The sequence below is a fragment of the Physeter macrocephalus genome, chromosome 16 (genome assembly GCF_002837175.3).
Source record: "Physeter macrocephalus isolate SW-GA chromosome 16, ASM283717v5, whole genome shotgun sequence".
Classification (NCBI taxonomy): domain Eukaryota; kingdom Metazoa; phylum Chordata; class Mammalia; order Artiodactyla; family Physeteridae; genus Physeter; species Physeter macrocephalus.
In genome coordinates, this window is record NC_041229.1 from 7,945,206 (window position 1) to 7,965,054 (window position 19,849).

Sequence of the window (19,849 nt, forward strand, 5' to 3'; positions counted from 1 at the left end):
ACACAGTTTTTGCCCCAGCTTTACAGTTTTTACCTTTCTGTGCTTTGGTTTCTTTAGATATATTGACAATATTGATGACTTTATTTCTCGCTGAGATACTTTTAAGAGGTTTGATGTTTTTGAAATCTTTAAATTAGTGTCATTCTCTGCATACAGACTTTATCTTTTCTCACCTGTTCTATTTTCAGTAGAGTTCTTTTCCATGCTATGTGATATTTTCTACTCTATATTCTGGATGAGAGCATGTTTGAATGTTAGGGGAAAAACCCTGTGTGTATGGTAATGCTTTTTCATAGTAACATTACTGAAATTTTCGTATCAGATTATTCAATTTTTAAAAACTTCTTAAAACCTTAAGATAATTAAGTAGCATAATCTTGCTTTCTTTTAATTTCTGTTTTTTAAAATTAAGAGTTATATGTACTCACAATACTTCAGACAAGATAGAAATATGTAGAGTGAAATGTACATTTAAATTTTGACAGAATATTCGGAAAGCTTTCATGCTATAGTTCTCTATGTATTAATCCCAAAGGATTATCAAATCATTTGTTGTACTGAAGTTGCATCTGTCAGAAATCTCAGTTCTTTCTCTTACATAATGATGGTGTTTGAGTACATGGTCTCAAAAGTCCTTCCCAACTCTAAAGCTCTGCAACTTAAAAACCATACTATAGTTAGTACATAAAATACCTGGAGTATGGACTGGAGTTTGGTTATTTCATTACTGAAATGGGATTTGACCCATATTTTTAAAACGAATTATGAAGTTAACAGTTGCATCTGGGAGTTATCAAAACCAGAACTTGAAGAAGGAATCGGTCAACCATTGAATTAAAAGTCCATTGTTTCATCATGTGTTTTGAGAGTTGCAGAGCAAAAGCAATAAAGCTTTCTGGAGATTTTTTTTTTTTTAATCATTTACTTAACCCATCTTAGGGTTTCTGTATTAGCAAGAGCCATCTGCCTGTTTTGTGTACTAAGATTTGCTTGTCACACTTTAAAATTCTGTATGACCCTAGCTAAATTTTAAGATGCTCGTAACAGTGAAGCTACAGTTTTGTCCTGAGCTTGTCAAAGGCTTTATCACAACTTGTTAGGAGCATGCTAAAGAACTGGTAAAGATGGTTCATACGCCTGGTAAGTAATCAGATGGACTTAATTAAAACACATCCTTTGTGGTTCCTGTGGCCATCGGCAAATGTGATTCAACCCAGACGTTAGAGTGATGGAATGAGCGGACCTCAGGTCTAAGAATAAGTAAACATAGGCTTTGCCACTGCTTAAATCTATGATCTTGGGAAAGTTATGTAATCTCTCTGAGGCTATTCCTTATCTGAAAAATGGAGAACTGTCCTAGATAGTGTAAAATTGCTCCCAACATACTCTGATTATAGATTTTGGTAATTTGCTGCTCGTCATCTTTATAATGAGGTATCATATCCTAGTACCAAAAATACATCCCATTTCCTTAAAAGAATTTGAATGACTTCTACCATCTGGCATTTGTGGCCATTTTTGTATGTGTGAGCGTGTGTGTATGTGGCATTTGGGGGTTTTATTATACATGGTTTTTTTCCTTTAAGACAGTGGACAATTACATTTCTATTGGTTTTCAAGTTAATGGCCTCTTGCATTTCATGTATGGGGGTTTTATCTGGGAGCATAGGTGAATTCTCTGCAGCCTGAGAAAGCCAGCTTCTGTTTCTCCCTGGCCTAAATCTTCTTCCTACCTCAGAGTCTACCTGTTTAGGGCAAACCTTCGCTTGCCTGCCTTGCCTCCGAGGTTAGCCAAGTGGCTCATCTGGCTTCCAGGAGCGCTTATGTGGTTTTGACACAGATGAACATCAATAAGTACCTATCTTCAACCCTGCCAAATTGGAATCATTAAATCTAAAGCCTCTAACTCCTTTAACGTTGTAACTGAAAACAGGTATCCCCTCTCAAGATCCCCAAGATGGCAAAATTTGTAATAAGCTTCTAATACTGAGAGGCAGGTGATATATCATGTATACTCCCCACAATTTTCATCAGTTTACACTTTTACAAAGTCGACGTTATCGCTAAGATTAAATTTGCATTTCCTAATGTCAACTGAAGAGAGTGTGTACACAAAAAGAGGTATAATTTCAGTTAAGGCATATGAGGGCTATCCAGGGGATATTTTCGAGTTTTTCGCTCTTCAGTCAAAAGAAACATTTACTGAGCACTAACCACTGGAATAGGTTCTGAGGTGTTTCCAGGCAAGAAGTAATCACAAGTCATGGAAGGAGGAAGGATAATGCTTACATGAGGGTAAATAGTCTAGTTCAGTGGTTATCAAACTTCCGCACACACTAGAATTCACTTGGAGCACTTGTAAAAACACAAATTACGAGGCTCTACTTCTAGAGTTTGTGATTCAGTAGGTCTCGGGTGGGGACTGAGAATTTGCCTTTCTGATGAGTTCCAGGGCTACTGATGCTGCTGGTCCTGGGACCATGCTTTGAGAAACACTGACATAATTTAGCTGGAGAGATGCAAATAGAGGGTAGCAGGATATAAAACTGGAAAACCAGTCTGAGTTTATATCATGGATGACCCTTACTGTCAGGGTTTAGTAGTTTATTTAATCAACATTTATTGAGCGCCCACCATGTCCTAGGTACTGGCCCAAGCCCTCCCTCCAGAGAGCCAACAGTGAATAATAGTGATTCACAGCCAGAGCTTGAAGTATAGTGAGTAGAGTTTGAAGAAGCACACTGAATCTTGTAGTTTTATATTTAAGGAATAGAAAAAAATCCCTGTTGTTTCTGTAATATACAATACAGGAGGGATGTGAGATTTTTACGTTAATCAGAAAGGGGGATATGGGTTAAGTGTTGAGAAACACTGGGCCTCGTGGCACAATGATTCTTTTGAAGATTTTTAAGAAAGGGAGCCATCTATGCAAGATGTGTATAATAAGCTGGTTAATGGTAGTAGTCAGTACGCTGGTAGGATTGGAGGGAGGAGACCAGTGTGACTACTTGTGTAATGAAGGCCTTAGCTTCACGCAAGGAATGGGGTGGAAAGGAAGAGAAAAGTGAGATTCTAGGGCTGGAATCTTTAGGACTTGGCCATTGACTGATTGGGATCTGGGAAAAAATGGGAGGTTCAAATGAATAGAAAGTTTCAAACACGAATGACCTGGTAGTTGCCATGGTAATAGTCATAGAAATAAGAAACTTAATAAAATGATATATGGAGGAAAGGTGATGAATTTGGTTTGGGGCTTTTAGAGTTTCAACTGCCAGTTGGGTATCTAAGTCAAGGAGATACAGGAGAATGCTGCTCTTGGGTTCAGGGGTTCGATTGCGACAGTGATCTCTATATTTCAGAGTCATTTGTATCAAAGTGATAGAATTTAAGAATAGGTGGGATCACCAATGGAGACAATAACCTTGACAGTTTGATTACTTTTATATATTTAATTATTTAAGGTATTTGTTTGCTTTATTTCTTAAGTTTTTTTTTTTAAGCTTTTTGATGTGGACCATTTTTAAAGTCTTTATTGAATGTGTTACAATATTGCTTCTGTTTTACGTTTTTTTTTTTTTTTTGGCCCCGGGGGCATGTGGGATCTTAACTCCCCGACCAGGGATCGAACCCACACCCCCGTCATTGGAAGGCGAAGTCTTAACCACTACACCACCAGGGAAGTCCCTATTTCTTAAGTATTTAAAGTGATTAGACATCTTTTTTATAATCCTCTCTTTTATTATTTTTTGCTTATTGCCTTGATATATCTTCAAAGAGATGAGGAAAGGGGTGTGAAAATCAGGAGAGTGACAGGGAAAGAGGATTCATTCATTCATTTATTCATTCAACAGACATTTGTTGAAGGTCTACAGTGGGCCAAGCACCAAGATAGGTCCTGAGGCTACAGCTGTGAGCAAAACAGGCATTGTCCCTGCCTTCACTGAGCTTATAGTTTGACAGGGAGACATATCTTTTAAAAGAATGACATAATAATCATAAAAATGAATATATAATTAAAACTGGATGCTTTAAAGACAAAATAAAGAATGTAGTAGAAAGGAAAGACTTCCCTAAGCAAGTGACATTTTGCTCTGAAGAATTTGTAAAACTAGGTAAAAGAGGATGGGGATAGGTTTAAAGCTTTCCAGGCAAAGGTAAGGTACCATTTATGTAAATCTTTAAAGCAGAATGCCAGAATCCTCACAGAACTTAAAGAAGGCTAATGTGGCAGGAACCTAGTAAGCGAAAGGGTCAGAGGTAGAAGATGAGTGAAATCAGATGGTACGGAGCCATGGCGAGTCAGTGAAAGATTTTAAGTAAAAAAACATTGTGATAGAGCACTCCGGAGGATAGAGTTTGGAGAATCCATTGGATGGCGCAGAAAAGGATACAGGGGACCCGTTTGGTGGCTGTGGCAGTAGTCCAGACGAGAAATAGTATACTAAGATAGCTACAGTAGATACAGAGAGAAGTAGGTGGGTTGGAGAGATTTAGGAGGTGCAGTTTTTTAAAAAGACATGAGTAATTGTGTGAGGAGGCAGCAGAGGGGGCGGTGTCAAGGATGGTGTCCAGGTAATTGGATGCCTTCACTGAACGAGGAAACACTGCAGGAAAGAGCTTATACCTGTCTACCCCTCACGCACCTGGGAGTCATCCCCTTAGACCCCGGGGGTGCCCCATCAAACTCACCTTGACCCCGGGCAGCTGTCTTAGTCCACAGGTGCCTGAGAGCTGACGAAGGCCTTTCCATGTGGACTCTTGCCTGCACTGTGTCCCGCCACCCCAGTTTGTTTTTTTCTGCCTTCTTAGGTTTAAACTTGAATGTATTCCTTAGAGTCAGCTTTTAAGAAGCAAGTCATTGCCAACCTTAGGCCCCTTTTATCATCCTTCTATTTTAGTCATAGAAAAGTTTGCTTTTCTTATCTAAACTGGCATATTGACATGCAGATTTGACAACAGATAAGAAGGGCGTGTGCACTCCAGCAGTCCGTGGAGTCTTACTTGCTTCTAGGGCTTTTGTGGCATTTGTAGAAGAGTGCCTGCCTCACTGGGTTCAGTCCATGCGATCTTTTCAGGTTTGAGAGTCGCATGTAGTAGCTCCCTATGAACACCTGGAAAGAAGCATATTTAATGAGGCTTTTCAGGGAGCCAGCCCCCTACACAAAAGACTCAACTGAGAGTCTTGTGTGGTTTGGGCACTGCAAGAGTTAAACAGATTTTAATCAAATAAATCAATAGCCTTCTACCCACCTCCTGTCCTCAATTCAAAAAGCAGTAGTGCAGTTCTGGATATGTAATCAGATGGCGTTTGTCAGTTGCTTGGCTAGTTTAATGGGAAGGGATTGACATTAAATCTGGTCTGTTTACCATCAGTCTTGATAATTTGTAAGAGAGTAGAGAGGACACTGATGAAATTCACAGATGAACAAACTGAGAGGTCCCATCAGGAGGGAACAAAAAATTAACTTTAAGGGTCCTAGAGAGATTGGAAATGGGCAGGAAGTAGCCAAGTAAAAATCAGCTTGGAAAAATGTATATAATCCATCTGGGAAAAAAAGTACTATCTATACCTGGCTGACGGTCAAGAGGAGAAATAAAGCTATTCGGAATAGTGCTTTAGAACACATAGATATTATAAATGGCTTCCAAGTTTTCATATAATGATCACCTTAAAAGTCTGTGTATTGTTGGGTTTGGGGGTGCTCTTTCACCAACTTGAAACCTTCCACTGCTGTCAGATATACTCAGGTAAAAATAGTGTCTAGAGATGAATATGAAAACATTTCATTATAGTAGTAGTTCTTTCAGACCTAGAGTTTGGTCTACCCAGTTGGTTTGTTAAGTATGAAAACAACTGCTTATCCAGGACACCTAGACTCTTTCCTGCAGCAGGTTAATTTGTTATGACTAAACCCATCTCCTATCCCTGTCCACTCAGCTACTTCAGAACTAGCCATAAAACCAACGGAAGGAAACACAACAAAGCCTAAGATTTGGATTCTCTTCCATCTATGGTAATCAGCCCGATTCCTTAAGCAAAATATTGAAAGAACTATGTCTAATTTCTTTAATTGATCAGTACCTTCCTTTTGAGTTACATACCTCCTACTTTTGATGTGGAGACCCAATCCTGTTGTCAGGGAGTCACACGGTTAGACTAGTACTTTTGGTCTTTTATTTGTAGGAGTGTGTGTGTGTGTGTGTGTGCGAACTTGCCATATTCAGTAATGCACTCAGTCATTTATAGTCATCCAACATGTTGTTGGGTGACAGTCCCCAAGAAACTAATTCCCAAAAGGAAATTCCCACTGCAAGGCTTGGGTCACTGCAGCATCCAACAAAGAGTGTACGGTGAGAATGGAGAAACTTTATGGGCCCTGGAGGAATGTCATCAGGGTTCTGTTACACAGTTACTGATGACTTCCCCAAAATAAGGGCTAGGTCGGCAAAATAACAGACACAGGGGCAAGAGGAAACAGCAGGGGTGAGCTGAATATTAAAACCAACCACCACCAAGATGAAACCGTTTCAGAAGATGTTCACAAAGCACATTCATGAAAATAAGTATCACACATCCAAGAGGTTCATGGGTAGTCAGTCCCTGCCCTCCAGGGATAATCAAAAGAGGAAACTTAAGGCAAAATGTATATAATTATCTAATCAGAGTTATTCTGCCCATAATCATGCTCAACAAATATTCAGCTGTGTAATCAGAAATGGGATACTTCTCTGCAAAATATTTTGGAGGTGCTGTGTAGTTTTACTGGAATGTCCAAAATATGTTTAGTCAAATACTAAAGCAATGTATTCTTTCAAGAACAATCCTATGCTACTATTCCCATTTCTTATTTCCCAGTCTGTGCTATTCAGATTGTTGGTGAAAGAATATTTTATCTTTATGACACTATAATAGTCATTCTCCTGTCTTACAGCTTGGTCAGACAGGCCTTTCCTGTTTACTAAAAGATATCTTAGTAATAAACTAACAGTCCCAGACTACCTGAATTCTTGCAAAACAGCACAGATTTTTGTATGTGGCATGATGCACAGAGTTCTATTTACTCAGTGTTTTAAAATTAGGAAAAGTCGTTTCATTGAGCCAGAGACAACTCAGTGAAAACTTTCACCCCACTTTAAGCCAATAATAGCTGCAGTTGAAAGATTGTTTGAGAAGCCTAAGATAGTAAAACTACAAGCTCTTTGTATCGTGTAAACTGTAAGACGTGCATTTTAAGAGCATCTTAATGAATGTGATACATTTGCAGACACAGACATTTGCCCTTTTCTCTCTCTCACTTGTTACAGATTTGGGTCTCTTACATTTACGTATATACAGGTATTATTTTTGTGATTATCTGATTGCTTTAGAAACTTTAGGGACTTCCCTGGCAGTCCAGTGGTTAAGACTCTGTGCTTCCACTGCAGGGGGCATGGGTTCGATCCCTGGTCAGGGAATTAAGATCCTGCATGCCATGCAGCAAGGCAAAAAATAAATAAATAAAGCCACAGGTTTTTTTAAAAAAAGAAATTTTAATTAAAGCGTTATCAGTAAAAGAATTGTTTCACATGTTATATGCCTAATTATATTCAGAACAGGTATTATATTCCTTTTTTCTCGACTCTGTCCTCGTGCTTATATCTTAGCACGTAGCCCCCAAGTTGAAGCCATTTTTATGTCAACACATGTAGACATCCAGAAATGAACTAAAAGTAAGGTGACTGAATTTTTTATATTTGGTTATCTACGTGGTTAATTACTGATGATTATGAGTTAGGGTTCGGCATACTAGAAAATTTTAAATCAGTTTGGTTTATCATGTTGAAATTTGGGTTATAATCACATTAACAGTCTAACTCAAATGACGATGTTACTACCAGCACCACCCTGTTAATTCAGAGTCACAGTTCGGAATAAAAGTATGCACTGCTGTGATCTTCTATATCAATTACCTGAAAAATAGCTGCCAAAGAATATGTAATAGGAAATTGCACTTTTCTCTTGCTAAATATCTGTAATTTCTTTTCAAACATATGTGTATTCTGCTTGTTAACTCCCAGCACATAAAACCAGGTGACAGTATCAGCTCTCTAATTACCATCCATTGTAGTTGGCCCTGGCTCTTCTGTCCTGACCATCCCTCGGTCCTGTCCGATCCACGTAGTTCACCTTCATTCTCACGAAAGTGCTCTACACTCAAACTGTTAGACTGCCCTTGGATTTCCTTTAAAAATCTCGTCCTTTGCTTTAAATTATTAATGAGCAGGACAGAAAAGAAACTAAAAGGAACAAAACAACAGAAGAACTTAAGGCATCTTATTATCTGGTGAGTCTTCATTATTTTATGTCAGCATTATGAAATTAAATTCATATTAGGTCTATATAAGCCAATTATTAATTTATAATATCTTGTGTTTAGGGAACTGCCCTGGTGTTTCAAATTCTGGCAAGTATATTTTTTTCCTACACCTTAACTTTACTTTCTTAAATGAAAACTTCTCTCTCTGACCTGATCCTTTTTTGTCTTTCAGGTTTCTAGCACCTTTGTATTACTTACAGATTCCTGCAGAGAAATGAAACATCAAGCCAGAAGCTCACTTAGTTTGTTTTACGTCATGATTGGGGATTTCATGAAGTGCCTGACTGTGCTCCATTGTCTCACTAAGAGCTTTCTCTGCCACCTAGGACAGGCATTGTCTGTCCTCCAGAAGACTGAATTTTAAGTCAGAGAACTTTGAAGCCAACAGGTAGAAGAAAAACGGAACAACAGAGCTAGTATTGCACAAGGACAGAGATAACTACTATTGTGGTACAAAAATCTTAAGGGGTAAGTGTATGGTTCATTCTCACTTTTATTTTTTTGGCCGTGCCGAGCGGCATGCAGGATCTTAGTTCCCTGACCAGGGGTCGAACCTGTGTCCCCTGCAGTGGAAGCATGAAGTCTTAACCACTGGACTGCCAGGGAAGTCCCATGGTTCATTCTCACTTTAATCTACATGTATTATCTTAGTTTTAGGTATGGTCTGTTATAAGGTATCTTGACCAATTAGTTTAATTGTTGCTCCTTGATAATAAATTTACTTGCTTACAGAAAAGGTTATTTAAAAAGTCTGATGTTCTAATGTTTATTATTTATTTATTCACCATTTTTGAGGTCATACGATATGCCATTTACTGTGTGCTTGGTGCTGGACATTATGATCTTAATTAGAGTCTAACATGATTAGTACTCTTATTACTTCCTAGACAATAAAATACTTTAGAACATTTTAACTCCAGTTCCTTCCCCAGTGTTTTGTTATTTTTGTCGTGTGGTTTAATTCTATAAATATTTAAAATCCTTTAAGACAATACAGTTACTGTTTTTTGCAGTCGATATTTAGTCACAATTCCCAACATTACCTTTGGTGCTATTCATCCTTTTTTTTTTTTTAACCAGTTTTTCTTGGAGTATAGTTGATTTACAATGTTGTATTAGTTTCAGGTGTACAGCAAAGTGAATCAGTTATACATGTACATATAACCACTCTTTTTTAGATTCTTTTCCCATATAGGTCATAACAGAGCATTGAGTAGAGTTCCCCGTGCTATACAGTAGGTTCTTATTAGTTATCTATTTTATATAGAGTAGTGTATATATTTCAGTCCCAATCTCCCAATTTATCCCTACCCCCCTTCCCCCACTAGGTAACCATAAGTTTGTCTTCTACGTCCGTGACTCTATTTCTGTTTTGTAAATAAGTTCATTTGTACCATTTTTTTAGATTCCATATATAAGCAATGTCATACGATATTTGTCTTTCTCTGTCCAGCTTACTTCACTCAATATGATGATCTCTAGGTCCATCTATGTCACTACAAATGGCATTATTTCGTTCTTTTTTTATGGCTGAGTAATATTCCATTGTATATATATATACCACATCTTCTGTATCCGTTCATCTGTCGATGGACATTTAGGTTGCTTCCATGTCCTGACAATTGTACGTAGTGCTGCAATAAACCCTGAGGTGCATGTGTCTTTTTGAATTATGGTTTTCTCCAGGTATATGCCCAGGAGTGGGATTGCTGGATCATATGGTAGTTCTATTTTTAGTTTTTTAAGGAACCTCCATACTGTTCTCCACAGTGGCTGCACCAATTTACATTCCCACCAACAGTGTAGGAGGGTTCCCTTTTCTCCACACCCTCTCCCTCATTCATAGTTTGTAGATTTTTCTGTATTTCTTCCTGTTGTCTGCTGGTACTCATTTTCCCTCAACTTGAAGAATTCCCTATAGTATTTCTTGTAGTACAGGTCTGAGGGTTACATATTCTCCCAGATCTTTTGTCTGGAAATGTCTTCAATTCACCTTCCTTTTCAAAGGGTATTTATTGCTGTTCATTAAATTCTAGGTTGGCATTTACTTTCTTTTTGTGCTTTAACAATGTCATTCCATTATTTTGTTGCTTCTATTGTTTCTATTGAAGAATCATCTATACAGCTGTTGTTCCCTTTCAAGGTGATAATGTCTTTTTCTTCTGGCTGCTTTTATGATTTTCACTTTGTATTTTTGCTTCCAGCAGTTTAATTATTCACATTTGAAAGTATAATTTTCTTTGTATTTATTCTGCTTGGGGTTCATAGAACTTCTTAAATCTGTGGCTTGAACTTTCATCAGTTTTAGAAAATTCTTATTAGCCTTTATCTCTCCAGATATAGCTTTTATCCCATTCTCTCTTTTCTGTCCTTCAGAGAGATTCCAACTTTACAGGCATACCTTGGAGATATCGAGGGTTTGGTTCCAGACCACTGCAATAAATTGAATATTGCAATAAAGTGAGTCACATGAATTTTTTGATTATGTCCAAACAAATGTACATACCTTAATTTAAAAATACTTTATTGCTTAAAAAAATGCTAACCATCATCTGAGCCTTCAGTGAGTCATAATCGTTTCACTGGTGGAGGGTCTTGCCTTGATGTTGATGGCTGTTGACTGATCAGGGTGATGGTTGCTGAAGGCTGGAATGACTGTGGCAATTTCTTAAAATAAGACAACGGTGTTTGTGGCACCTCAAAACAACTACAGTCAAAGGTCAGTGATCACAGATCACCATAACAAATATAATAATAACATATAATATATATTATATAATAATAATATATTTTTAAATACATATAATAAATATAATAATAATGAAAAAAGTTTGAAATATTTCGAGAGTTACCAAAATGTATCACAGAGACAGAAGTGAGCAAATGCTGTTGGAAAAATGGCGCTGATCAACTTGCTTGACGCAGGGCTGCCACAAACCTTCAGTTTGTATAAAACGCGTTATCTGCGAAGTGTAATAAAGTGAAGCATAATAAAATGAGGTGTGCCTGCATATATTTTTGAGCTTTTTTCTATGCCTCGTATGCCTCTTAAGCTTCTTTCTATATTTTCCATCCTTTTGTGTCTGTGCTTCAGTCTGAAGACCATGCAGAGACACGCTTCATGTTCAGTAAACCTCTAGTCATCTGTGTTCAGTTTGGTCTTAACTCCATGAATTGAGTTCTTTGTTTAGGTATTCTACTTTTTAGTTTAGAAATTCCAAATAATAATTATTATTAGATTCTAAGTCTCTGTTAAAATTCTCCATCTCATCACCTGTTTTCTTGAATATGTTCATCCACTTCTTTTAAAATCTTCGTCTCCTAATTCATTATCTGCATCACTTAGTTTTCTCTTGTTTCTGTCTCCAGAAATGCCAGGTAATTTTTTATTGAATTCTGGACATTGCATATAAAAACTCATAGAGGCTCTGGAAGATGTTTTCTTGCCCCAGAAAGGATTTACGTTTGCTTTTGGCAGGCAGTTAGGCAAGGGGCAGATCATTTTAACCCAATTAGCGATTGAGCTGAGTTAATGCTGAGTTTCAGTCTTTTAAAAAGCCTGTCTATTCCTGCTTCACTGTTATTTTTACAGTGTAACCCTTCAAGGGTCCCAATGAAAAGCCTGGGGTGTTTACTGGGCCTTTTCTCTTTGGTAGTCTCTGAACTACAGTTTCTGTCTTCCCAGCCCCAGGAAACTGCCAGAAGTTCTGCCCAGCTCCTTAGCCACTTCCTGCTTGACGTCTTAGCGTTTCATCCTGCACTGAACTGGGCAGATGCCTCATGAGGAAAAGTGGTGCTGAAACTCACATTTACCTTCTTTCTGGAATCTCAGCCACTTAAGTGCTGGAGTAGCTCTCCGATGATTTTTGACAGATTTAAACTAAAATTTCTCCATCTTTTTAGTTGCCAAGTTGCTCTTGGCAGGAGAGTTGTTCTGATATAAACTAATCAGCCATAGCCAGAAGCCAGGAACTTAATTTTTAAGAATGGTTTCCAGCAAATCATGGTAGCCATATAGATTCCCCTGACCAGAGATATTTATGGTTTTTTGAAATCAGAATCCTTCTTACTCTCTAATTCCACAATTGCCATCTACTGTAATTTCCTCGATTATAAGACACTTGAGTCTGAAATAGCATGGAAGAATACACCCTGGTCTCTAGCTGGAATGTGGGAAGTACCCTGTTCTCATCAGCTATACATCTATAACCCATCTCAAAGTTGAGTGCTCCCAGTGTCTTTTATACCTTCTTATATTACACTTACTACATTATATTGTAACCATTTGTTTACTTTTTCTCCTCTGCTAGACTGAGAGCTGGAACCTGTTGTATTTATCTTTATACTTTCAGTGTCTACCACAGTGTCTGACATTTAGAAAGTATCAGCAAATGGTTTTAGAATAAAGGGTTCTTCTAAGTAACATTATTTATACATATATAATATCTATTAAATTCTCATTAGTAGTAGTTTGAATGCAAAAAGATTTTTCCAGGAGGTCCCTGGCGCTCCAGTGGTTAGGACTCAGCGCTTTCACTGCCGTGGCCCCAGCTTCAATCCCTGGTCGGGGAAGTAAGATCCTGTAAGCCATGCAGCACGGCCGAAAAAAACAAAAAACAACAACAAAAAAAAAACCAAGAAGATTTTTTCCCCTGGACTTGCCCCACATTTTGGGTGAGTACCCTGTTTAGAGTCTGTGGATTCTCATGAACTGAATACATTCAGGGGGATTTTCAGGTTCCCTGGGTATTGAGGCAGTGGAAGAGACTAATGAAAAAAGAGACTGAAAACATGGACATTTTAAAATGGATGTCAAGGGATTCGTGTTCACCCTCGTCAGCGCCCCGGAAAAAAATTTTAAGTTCAGAGTTGAATAAAATGTACAGCAGACCAATAAGGAATGCCACGCTCTCCTGGAGTCATGATCTGTCCAGCGCAGTGCTTTGATTCTGACTCCAGCAAACTTGCTTCCACACCAATGCTCCCTCCACTTTTGACTGCCTTAACACTTGCATGGGAACACAGATTTTCTTTCAGTCAGGTATATATCTTTCCTGTATTATTAAAAGTTAAAATTACAGTCATATTAGATAATGCTGTAGTCAAATTATTCTGTGCAGATGAATACCTGACAGACAGACATACTTTGCTTTCATGCCAGGTGACTGGTATCTGAATTCTACTAAGTGTATAGTGAATATATTTCTCTATTTGAAATTAAAGTTGGACTTATTTAAATTAAGGATTTGGTTTCCTGACAGATGTCTTATTCTCTTTCAGGTTCTGAGTCTTCATGCTTAGGATTTGGTATTTCTAATAACTTGAACCAACAGTAATGCTGGTAACAGTTGCATGGACTTCCTTTTACTGATGTTCTTATGCTCCAGAAACATACCATCCCTTGTTAAAAGGATGGAAGTCCAAAGAATTCTTATCTTTATTCCCTAACATGCCTAGCTCCATCATACTACTGGTCAGTCCTGTGTGTTTCCTACCTAACAAACCCAGATCAAAGCCAAATGAAATGTCCTCTCCAGACTTTTCTCACTCCTAATTTTATAAATAAAAAATATTTTTATTTTATATATAAATACTTCTTAGATTCCAGTTTCTGTTAATGATGGACTAGCTTGATCATCCACGGGTAATAATGATGAAATTGGACAATTTGAAAGTATTGTAGAGTAACCAGAAACAGGCAGAAACTGAATAAATCTAACCTTGAAAGACAATGGGTGACATTTGTTTATGGGTTTTTGCCTGAGGGCATTCTCCAATCTTGGGTCAAAAACACAAACTGAAGGTGTTGAAGGATGGAGTTTGAGGCCAACAGAACAACCAGAAAATCAGAGGGAAAAATCCAGTTAAAAAAATGACTATCTATACTACATGTAAAGAAATAGGAAAATGTGATACTTACTCAAGGGAAAAAAATAGTCAATAGAAACTGACTCTGAGATGATCCAGATATCACAACGAGTAGACAGTGACTTTAAAGCAGCTGTTACAAATATGCTCAAGGACTTGAAGATATACACACAATGAATTCACATGGGGAATTTCATCTGAGAAATAGAAACAATTAAAAAGATCAAATGGAAATTCCAAAGCTGAAAAGTATAAATAACTGGAATGGAAAGTTTACTGATTGGGCTTAAAATCAGATTGGAGAAAACAGAAGCAAGAGTCAATGAACTGGAAGATCAATAGAAATTATCCAATCTGAAGAACAGGAAGGAAAAAAATTAGAGAAAACACGTATCTTGGATGAAGGCAAGAAATAAAAGTAGGGGAGAATTGAAGTGAATGCTCAGTACTAATAAATTCTAGCAATTAATTCTGCAAAGAAAAATACTGAAAAATAAAACCTGGATTTTGGGTGTCTAGTTCTTGCAGTGTTTTTTCCAAGAGTGAGAGGGAACATATCTGATTTCAAAACAGTGTGTTTTTGTTGGCTTTCATAAGGTCATTTCTCTCATGTGGCCATAAGTTTCTTAGCTTTCTGTCCTCTTCCTCTTTTTTTCTTTCATTCCTTCCAGTGCGGATGGCCTTTTCCGTCTGTGTGCTATATTCTGGAGCTATTTCATTATGAAGACAACTTCTGACAGAGGACTAAGGCAAAGGAAACCTGGGATAGGTCATCATATACAGTTCCATTCTTAATTGGTTTGCTTTTTGATGCATTCTCCTGTTGTATTTCACTTTAACTCTAATTTTTGATATTTCAAATCATAGTGAATCATTTAGTTATTTCTAAGCATCAATCTTTCTTAAGAATCTGTGAATACAAAATACCAAATGATATTTCAAAATGAGTGACTTTTAATTATTGATCCCTCTAGATACAATTCTCTTTCTTTTGGTTTACCCTTTGTAGGTGTTTCACCAAAACCAACAGCACTTTCAGCAGCAGCCCCCTTCCTGTGGTCCCAGTGGTAGCACCTTATCCTCAGGATGGTTTGGAAATGAAGCCCCTCATTCACATGAAGATGCCTGTATGTCTGGCTTCCACAGTCCCTGACTGCGGTCAGTCACCTGAGAAGGGCATCGAAGATGACAACGCACGAAGACCTGCTCAGCATATTTGCTGTCAAGACAATAGAAATGAGACCAACTCTGATTGTGTGGAAGTTGCAGCAGAGTTCAACAGAGGTACAGCAAGACATTATAAATCTTAAGTTTCTAGATAGTCTTCAGTTAACTAAGAACTGTATCAGGAAAGGTGATGCTTTCAGAATGTCCTCTCTGTGATCAACTCACATATTTCTTAGATATTGGGTGGGGGTTATTGGATACTTAAAAAAAAGTTGACTCAATAAAGAGTTCTTTGAAATTTTGTTATGCACACCATTCATCTCAGGTTGTTCATCCTGAGAACATTTTGGAAAATAAATCCAAATAGGCTTTGATTCAGTGTGTACCTGAAAGTAGACTTGCTAGAAGGATGCATTTTGTGATCCTGAGCTTTTTCATTCGAATTGATTCTGGAGTTGTAGCCTTTCTTTAAGATGGTAATTTTGGGGCTTTTAAGGGGTTTCCTTTAACCATCTGAGATGAATTGTATAACTGTTCATGAGAGCTCAACTTTATTTTAAACCTTTTAAACCTACTGTCTCCCTCAAATTCAAACTAAATGTAACTGGGCTCCGATTTTGCTCATGATTCTGTCTTTATTGCTCAAGGTGATGTCTGTAGACTGCTTTGATAAGAATCAGCCTTGATCATTTCAGAATGCTTCCAAACCTTTGCCTTTCAGGAGACAGCTGTGTGCCTTCAGAAACAGAGAACAACATTTTAAGTTGGAATCCTCTTATTTTGCCACCTGTTTCAAAGGACTGCACTGAAACGACACCATGGTCTCCTCCTGGCATTCCTGTAGACAGCCCTTCAGGGGTCCTTCAGCAATCCCAGGAAACCTGAGGATGTGGCAGTGCCTCGTCGTGTTTCCACTTCAAGCCAGTAACTGCACAAAACAGGCCTGGGGATGGACTGTGTGAAGGACATTAATCCAATTCAGAGAAAAATCGTTATTTATTTTTTGTAGTAGTAATGTCATATGAATGTATCTTAAAATGTGTGCCCTTTTATATTATTTATGCCTTAAAAGTTTCCCTCCCTATTCCTTCCTCCCCCTCAGTAGTAAACAACCTGGTTTGGCATAGTTTTCAATCATATGAAAGCGGTGGCATCATTCCATGTTGTCCAAGAGCCTCAGCGACAGTAAGAGCCCCTCCTACAAGGATCCCACCTATTGGCTGACTCGCTAAGGGAGAATTGCACAGGCCACTGGAACGTTTCAGGTGGAAAGCTGTCTTTCACTATATCGTGTTATCAGACTTTCTGAGAACATTTGTAGTCAACCACAGTTGTAGCCTGATGTTTGTAATAACAGATGTCTTGTGAATTTGATGAGTGCCTTCCACAGAAGCGAGAGTTGACCTATAGACTGTCTGCACATGGGCACAAGTTATGTCCAGCTTTCTAGGCACTAATCACAAAGAGTGTCATGGACATGGTGGTGGTGAAGTCTGGTTGGGTTATTGCAGAAGGCGGAAAGGGAGCCAAGGCCAGAGAGGAAAAAGAATGCCTGCTAAAATTTAAAATTGCATTTGTTTATAACATGGTCACCATGGGGCTCTTTTTTACTGTTTCTAAGAGTAGGAGCAAAATAAGACTTTCAAGTAGTGACTGGAAGAGAAAGATCTGCATTTTAAGAAAAAAGGGAAGGTTCTAGGGGGACTATCTCGGCAGAAGCTCTCCCATTAGTATAGGATGTGTCATGGTACCACAGCCCCTGAAAATCGATATTTTCTGATTTCCAGCTTGGGCAATACCTGGAAGATGGGAGTGGCAGAAAAGAATCTGGAGGTCTGAAGTTTCCAGACGTTTCTTCTGAATGTCATCATTGTAACAGGCACCTAAAGCTTTGCTTAGCAGAGCTCATAAATCACGATGATTGCTGCCTCTGAGTGACAAGGACATTTGCAGCTGCCCTTGGAAGGCTTTTCTTCTCCACATCTAAAACAAAACAAAACAACACTCTAAGTGTATTTAATAGCTGAGTCAAGCTTTATGGATCACTGCTCTTTTCTGGACTGTGCATCCCTTTGGGGAAGGAAACAGATTCTCCCTAAGAGTCAAGCAATTCCAGCATAAGTGGAAAAACTTTACAGTTTCCCAACAATTGCAGTGAAATAGACTAGAATACTGTACTAATCGACTTTCTATATAAATGCATCAATATCCCCTTACATATGTCTATATACTTTATAAATAGAACTGTTGTTAGTGGAATGTGCCTTGTGAGCTGGGTCACTATGCAAGGATTACTTTGAGTAGAATGTAGTAGATATGATTTCATAGTCGGGTATCTATCAGGGATGCTGCAGAGTCAAGTTCTCCATTCCGGACGTCCATGCCTGTAGTATACTGGATTTATTCTTCATGTTGCTTAGATGCAGTTAGCTTTGGAGGGGGATAGCTGTGTCCCTTACTTCTGTGGCTAGCAGAGGACAAAGTCCTAGCACACAGAATATAAAGATATACCCTGTGTTTGCCAGTCAAGTTACGGCAATACAGTCACAAAGGGAGTTTTAGAAAACTGGGGAGTAAATGTTCGTAGGCAGTCAGTCATTTTGATTCAGGAAACAGAGGTGTATTAGCATGAGCCTTAGGTCATAAACTGCTTTTAAAGATGATTGACTTTGAATATGGGATTTGTCCACTAGGAAGAGAAAGCAACTTTACCTTTAGGGCAATCTCATTGTGGACTGCTTTATTTATATTATTAGTAACGCTGTTTTAAGTGTTATCCCTTTTATTGTATTTTATTTATAAAAAAATGCCTTTATATATTGAGATATATAAATATAAATATATATATAATTGCCTTCATGTTTAGGAGTTATGAGTGCTCTGTAACCATGAGTTGTTCTGAACTTTTAGCCCTGCACAGTCACCCAAAACAGTCCTACCTAATGTAGGAAAGTACAGCGTGGGCGATGGCTCTAACATTTGTGAAGTAACCGCTGTGTACCAGGCACTGTGCTGGTGCTTGTTACTGCTATCTCAAATCTTACTGTTAAGACACATCTACAAAGTAGCTGGTAAAGTCCCCAGGTCACACAGGTGAGCCACAGAGCCTGCATTTGAACTTATCTGGAGCTGTAATCTGAGCTCCTTCCGTTTTTCCATACTGCTTTCCGAAAGCATTGTGGTTTACTCTCCCGATGCAACTGGTCCAGTTCTGTAAACCCTGGTCCGCCCCGCCATGGGATTCCTAGGATGCTCTAACTCCACAACGAGAGAAGCTGCCTCCGTCCTCCATAGGCAGAGCTCTGAGCTTATTGCCTGCTTATTGCCTGGTCTTCCCGGAGCCCTCATTTCTCTCCATGACCCGCGCACCCCCCCCCACACCTACCATCCCCGCACGGGAATTTGACCTTCTCTCAGCGTAATAGTGATCCTGTAATCCGTCAGGCCTCTTCGTGTTCCTTCTCCTCTTAGAATTCGCTGTGAGTCTTTGTTTTAGCATAAAACTCCCCCCACTCCTACTATATAATTTCACTAGCTCCTTTTTTTCCTTCTTTTGGTTATGCACTGATCGTCTGGTGATGGGTGCTCTACAAGATGTAAGTGAAATGGCAATGTCTTCAACCTTTTGAAGTGGTCTTTAGAAAAAGCATCTCTTTCTGGGTTTTGTTTTTGTTGAATGAGTCCTCAAGGACCAATACATCCTTACTAAGCTGATTGTGATGCAAATCTCATTCCAGCTACAGTACTGCCAAGAAGTTAACTTTATAACGGAATTTCATCTGTGTTGCTCTCTTTTAAAGCAATGACTTCTAAGATGCATGTTTTTGTATCATATTGAAAAGTATGTTTTATTTTCCTTAAAGTGGTAATGTTTGAATTTGTACATATTTTAAATGATGTAGCTTTGACAGGTTTTATTTTGTTGATTTGATTTTATATTAAAAGAGAATGCTGCTTTCATGTAGAGTAGCATGTGAAGATGGGGATCCTCTGACTGCTCCCTGTTTGTGTAAAGCTGCTTATAGCCTGTGATTGGGGTGGGTGTACATCTCACTCTGACATTTTTTGGACCCCTGTCCTCCCCTGAAAATCCCCTATGCACATCCCAGACCCCAGTGCGTTAACCCATTCTGTTCTGACTGCAGAGATCCAGGCCCTAAAAGATCCAGGACAGGTATTTTATGCGAAGCTGGGAAAATACGTGCACCAAGGAGCTCTGTCGAAGCAGGCAGACTCCCTTAGGGGAACTCAGTATTTCTTTGGAAGGAAGCAAGAAGCAGGAGAGAAGCGGCAGGAGAGTGAGGAAGAGGGGTCCCTTCTGAGACCTCACCTATTTTTACCGTTTACCTAGAGCCATGTCCCTATGAACCCCAGGGTAGAAATTTAGGCTCAAGAAACAGCTTTGGGCTTCCCTGGTGGCGCAGTGGTTGAGAGTCCGCCTGCCGATGCAGGGGACG

General features: G+C 38.7%; 1 protein-coding gene across 6 annotated transcripts in view; it reads left to right on the forward strand.

The window, feature by feature from the left end:
- CDON (cell adhesion associated, oncogene regulated) overlaps positions 1–19,756 on the forward strand; it is an 85,833-nt gene extending 66,077 nt beyond the window's left edge. For 3 of the 6 annotated variants that reach the window (XM_055091476.1, XM_055091477.1, XM_007118080.4), the window contains 2 exons: positions 15,235–15,509; positions 16,114–19,756. In XM_055091476.1, coding sequence (XP_054947451.1) covers positions 15,235–15,509; positions 16,114–16,277 — 439 coding nt within the window. In that variant the 3' untranslated portion in view covers positions 16,278–19,756. Of the gene's footprint in view, positions 1–8,108; positions 8,325–8,417; positions 8,445–8,529; positions 8,826–15,234; positions 15,510–16,113 lie in introns of those variants that run through there. The other 3 variants (XR_008619579.1, XR_008619578.1, XR_008619580.1) reach the window with 3 other exon arrangements.
- Positions 19,757–19,849: the final 93 nt, after the last annotated feature.